The 6,079-nt window shown below is 33.8% G+C and overlaps 1 protein-coding gene across 1 annotated transcript in view; it reads right to left on the reverse strand.

Moving 5' to 3' along the window:
- Nucleotides 1–4,774, reverse strand: part of LOC100177560 (suppressor of tumorigenicity 7 protein homolog) — a gene marked incomplete in the record, with an annotated part of 10,658 nt that extends 5,884 nt beyond the window's left edge. Inside the window, 7 exon segments of the mRNA XM_018812918.2 lie at nt 391–445; nt 1,240–1,318; nt 1,760–1,875; nt 2,448–2,502; nt 2,826–2,958; nt 3,984–4,066; nt 4,536–4,774. Coding sequence (XP_018668463.1) covers nt 391–445; nt 1,240–1,318; nt 1,760–1,875; nt 2,448–2,502; nt 2,826–2,958; nt 3,984–4,066; nt 4,536–4,731 — 717 coding nt within the window.
- Between the last annotated feature and the right edge of the window lie 1,305 nt (nt 4,775–6,079).

The following is a 6,079-nucleotide window of genomic DNA, read 5'->3' on the forward strand; positions in this document are numbered from 1 at the left end:
GTGTTTTAACAACTGTTTTGCTGTTGATTCCTTTCTCATTGTTTTAAAAATAACCTGATCTTCGCTATTGTTTTCAAAGGGATAAACAGAAATTATGTCATGTTATATCCCTATATGATAGGGTATCAAAAGTCAATACACCAGAATCTATAAGCTTAGACTATGAACGTTAACCCATTTTGCCCAAAATTTATAAGCCCTTATTTAACACTATGGGGCAATAGAAATCATTAAAACAGAATCTTGAAGCTTCTTTTATGTTAGTCCATGTTGCCCGAAATTCATGAGCCCCTATTTGATCAATGCAGTTAAACCCATGTCCAATTTGACAGGGGTTGTATATATTTAATGACACTACTACACATGTCATGTAGACAGATTGTCACCCACCTCTAGTATTGTTACAGCTTCTTCCTCAGCAAGTAGTATGTATCCCGTTGCACAACTGCAAATATACAACAGCAAATTAATACAACAAATATGTGTCTCATTTATTTACAAAAGTTGAATGTAAACCATGGGAGTAAAGTCGCGTGTGCCTTGGCCTAGGGTGCACGTCACTGCTGTTAGGTGTCTATAGAACAAGCAGAGCGAAAGTATATTGCATTCACCACATTAATCAACGAGGTTCCCTATGTTTAACAATTATGAGTGTAACTGTATTTTAACAATGTCACCCCAGATTTTACCCTGCTGTTAGGCGTCTATACAAACAAGCATAGCCAAAGTATATTGCATTCACCACATTAATCAATGAGGTTCCCTATGTTTGACAACTATGAGTGTAACTGTATTTTAACAATGTCACCCCAGATTTTACCCTGCTGTTAGGCGTCTATACAAACAAGCATAGCCAAAGTATATTGCATTCACCACATTAATCAATGAGTATATGTTTGACAACTATGAGTGTAACCTATATTAACAATGTCACCCCAGATTTTACCCTGCTGTTAGGCGTCTATACAAACAAGCATAGCCAAAGTATATTGCATTCACCACATTAATCAATGAGTATATGTTTGACAACTATGAGTGTAACCTATATACACAAGTACAGGGTCATATAAGTTATTTTTTTTAATCCAGGGGGGCAAGGATAGTTAGACAAACAAATCCAATTTTTTGGATGTAATGTCTACTGACAGAAAATTCTGAGGTTGGCCTGCCCACCCTGCCACCCCTGGTTTGGCGCCTATGCACAAGTTATGTTATTTCTATTGTATGTTTTCCACTCACTCTTGGTCAAGGTCAAGAGCTTGATGCGCAGCTTTTATTCTCGCTTGTGGGTTTCGCTCCCTCCATGCTTTCTGCATCACTGTAAACAAATATTTATCAATAATTGCGAACCACATACCATTAGCAATGATTGCCTTATATAAATTAATGTATAGATTCCTAAACTGATTTCAAGGTATAGGTTTCAAGTTATCTGTAATAGCCTTGGAAGAGCCTGACCGCAAACAACCATTTATTAATTAATTGCTAACTAACTACCTAAGCAGTGATTGCCAATAAACACTTTAAAAAAACAGAATTTCTTTGCTCATAATAAGTAATTCAGTAATTAAGGTACGGGAGCCGTATAGTGGCATATATTGGGGTAATGGGACAAATCCGAACTAAGTCCCAGATCTTTTACAATAACCTCAGCCATATAGAATATTGCCTATTACACCAGCTTAACCTGTGTTATAATAAAAACACTTGTGTTTAAATAAAAACTATATTTTTATTCCTTAATTCTTGAATTCCTTACCGTTGTCTGCAGGTCTGATGTTGTCGGTTTCACAAGTGAAAAAGGTCTGGTGGTCTTGAGCAGATAGGTTCATGTCGTAATACGTGAGCGCTTCTTGTCCAGTTACCCAGTTATATCTGTGTGAGTATAAGGTTTCTATGTTCAAGTAAGGGTGAATAGCTATAATAGTTTGGATAAATAATACTAAAGTGTCGGCCAAATACAATTTGACTTTTATAAATATCATAAAAAGTGGTGCAACCATTTTAAGATTATTGTTTTGTTGACACTTTGTAATAGTACCTAAAATACTAAAGTGTCGGTTAAATACAACTTAACTTATAAAAGGACCGTAAAAAGGGGTGCGACCAGTTCAAGGTTATTGTTATTATTATTATGCTTAAACTTTTTTAAAATAATCGTAACAAAATATTAAAGTGTTGGTTAAATACAACTTAACTTACATAAACATCTGTGAAAAGTCTTGCAAACAATTTAAGGTTATTCTCATGTTTACGCTTTTTAAAACATCTGTATAACCATTTATTTACACTTTCTATAAATGCACACCAATATACAAATATGCTCCCTGTTATATTGGGCAACAAATTCAAGGTTAACTCTACAACGTTGACACTTTGTAAACTTATCAGTAAAAACATTGAAACTCCTACTCTGTATAATACGCACAAATATACAAACAAGCTACCTGTTATATTCCGATCCCCTTAGAAGATTCAGGGGGTTCCTCCAAACTTTACATTCTGTTAAACAAATATTTATTTAACAAACGATAAACGATCCACACACATGTATGAATGCAGCAAAAAAACTCAATTCTAAATACAAATTATGGGTAAGAATCAAAATAAAAGATTCTGTTTAACATAAAATATATCCTTTTATACTTAAACGAAAAAGTTTAATATCCAGGCAATTTATGCCATGCTTTGGTATCTGAATTAACTTATAGTTGGATTTGGAAAATTAGCCCTGTTAAAAACACATGGTAAAAACCAACAGTTTGTGCCAAGCATACTTAATTTTGAACATACTTTGATTCCACTATACTGTATTTTAAACATACTTTGTTTTGAATCGTTAGCCTGGGTGGATGTTGTTTCATTATCCTCCCCACCCAGCAATGGTCCAAGGTGGTTCACTGAAACTTGCTCGATAAATGATGTCCCATACTTGCGGAAGTACCACCACTCGAATATCTGGGATAATATGATGCAAGGTATGATAGGTTGATGTAATGTTAAAGTTATCGAGTCATTACTCATCGTCATTTCAACTTCACCAAAAATATGTCTGGGATAATATAATGTAAGGTATCAAAAGTTGGTGTAATAATCTGTAATGTTAAGGTTCCTGTGCGACATGTTATTGTCATTCAAACTTTACCATTCAAAAAACTGGGACAATGTAATATAATGATTCTACTCTACTCTATATGGGTGAGGTGCCCGCAGTGTGACATGTCATGGGACCTGGGACTTAGACCAGGATTGGCCTATTACCCTAATATTTATATTGGCTCAGTGCCCCATTGTATGTATTTTTTAGGCCAGGACTGATTTGACCACAATGTAAAAGATAGTAAGTTTATTAAACGGATTAGTTTTTATATTGTGGTTTTCAACTTGTGCCCAGTAGGCTTAGTAGCCACAGGGTGTACTGCGGCCATTAGCAGACCTTTGCATATATAATATAGCATTGTTTCTTTATAGCATGATTGCTGCAAACAGTGCAAAGTGTTGAATAAAATAACAGTCATACGAATGTTAAACAAATGTAGGTTATTTTATTGGTGTAACAGGATGTTACCAGTGTTGAGTGTCTCGATGGGACTACAAACCATGAAAGGCTAAGGTAGCCCTGTGATACTGCATTTTGTTTATTAAATATATATAAATGTATTTAATGCATAAAACACTGTCCTAACACTACACAAATAGTGGGATAACATACACTTAAGCAGTGGGACAGCATATTAACACTATAAAAATAATAAAGTAACCCCTCTACACTTTTTAATATAAAGCATTATTTAAAATTGAAATATCATAGAAAATGATAAAATGTTGCTCTCGGATAAGTTACAACATACATTTTATTGGTGAACAACAAACTAACACTACAAAAATAATAGAGTATCCTTACTACACTTGTTCATTATACATACAATACAACATCATTTGAAATTGAAAAATCTTGGATGAGTTAATGTTAAGTTACTCACCAGAATAATTCCTGACAAAAGTGAAGATGTTCCTGTGAGGGCAACGTAAAACTTGGGCGTCAACGAACTGATGAAGACGCTCACTGAGAGAAAAACAATTTGAAAATTAGTCTTATGCTTGTTGAAAGATTTCTCTTATTTAACTTTGTGTGGTGAGTCAACTTAAGAGTTATAACATGGGTGACTCAACTCTTATTTCATACACTTTGTGCACGCTCACTATTTGGCGTGTATGTATAGAGGGTTTCTGTCTTTCTATACGTATGACAATTCGAACAATCTATTTGTGAAAGTAACCACTGAGTTGGAGCAATTGCTGTTAGGTGTCTTGCCTAAGGATACATGCGTCCACAATGGTAACAGCATTGCTTTCTGTGCTACGGAAAAATCACCCCCTAGCCTATTTGCTAACCACTAAACAGAGCGGCCAACCACTAACTCTTAACCACTCACCCCTGCCCCTAACTACCAACCTCTAACACTTTTCACAAGCCTAATCTGTATTGTACAAAAGATTCTTCACTATTTGCTAAAATTTAAGCCAATACTTACTTGCATTAATGTTATCAGACAACTTTAATGGAGCTCTTAGAAAGTAAACAAGGATTGCCACCAGTAGTAACCAGATTCCCCACAAATATCCCCAAGACCACGACAAATCAATCTCACTTATCAGAAACCTCAAGAAATTCCACGGGCGCAAAATCAACGATTTTAACTTTTCCAAGATGTCATACACAAAATCCATAGAGCCTAGCTCAAGTATTGCATGATTAAGCCTAAGTAGGAAGGAAGCAAATAATAAGAAGATGATTTCTCGCAAACTGATGGTTCATTTTTAAAAACAGAGCTTTGATAACTACTTTTGTAAAAAGTTTAAATTCTTACCAAAAAAAAGGTATTGTAGTTTTGGTTGAAAACAACTTGCAATTAAGAAAGTGGTGTCATAATATAGTTTCATTAATGGATCATTTAAGAACATGGCTTTGATGGCTACATAAGTTTATTTAAATGCCCAAAAAAGAAATTTATTGCAGCATCGGTTAAAAATGGCTTGCAGCTACTGGAATGCCATTCAGTGATTCAGGGCCTTTCAGGCAAATATTAATTTTTCAGGTTCCGGAACTATCTTCCAAGGAACATTCTTATATATTGCAAACAGTTTTAGGATGGTGATAATATTGTATATAATATATATATAGAACAAATATAATTTATTGTGTATAGGCTATAGCCTGATTGTAACATAAATACATTGCCAAAAAACATGTTATTTCATTGTCTAAAACAATTTTTTCAATGTTTTATAACTTTTTTGATAAAAAATACACATCATTAAGTTGGTATGAGAGAAAGTACATTATATTCACTAAAATTATTTAACGAAACTTAAGACACGTTTTAAACTAACTACACCATTTCCTGTTTGAAATAAACCTGTTAAAACAAAACAAACTATTTTCAAATTGCGGTCTAGGCTTGGATGAGACAACTTAATAAATAAATTTTGACTTTATAAAGTTTAATTAATTAAATGACCACAATGGTATAATGTTTTTACATCGAAAAACGTCACACCGTCTTTATAATACTCACTTACGTTTACGTATTGCAACTTAATCAAACTAAACGGTCTTATATTAAATACATGGCTGCACGCATAGTATATTAACTGATCAAAACACGTAAAGTAAACAAATAATTGCAGTATTTATTCATTCATTAATCCATAAATACCACTTATGGTAAACGTAAATAAACGCAAATTTTCACATGGGACTATACAAAGAAGACGGAAAATTTTTTCCGCTAGAGGCGGTAATTATTTAAATTAAAAAATACGAAAAAACGAACAAAACAGCACTACAAAGTGTTAATAAGTGTAAAACAAATTAATTAAATAATAAAAATACCTTTCTAAATACATTAAACACTAGTAAGAACATATTTCCCACATTAGGTCGGTTATATACGCTCTTTCGTTTGTGTTTACTGTCGTCGAGTCTGTGGTGTAGCGGTTTGCGTGCGGTCGTAAACTCTCTTTGTTTCATTTTTACCGGGTTCGAGTCCCGCACAGTGGAATACTTTTTTTATAT

This window comes from Ciona intestinalis, chromosome 8 (genome assembly GCF_000224145.3).
Source record: "Ciona intestinalis chromosome 8, KH, whole genome shotgun sequence".
In the NCBI taxonomy this organism is placed as follows: domain Eukaryota; kingdom Metazoa; phylum Chordata; class Ascidiacea; order Phlebobranchia; family Cionidae; genus Ciona; species Ciona intestinalis.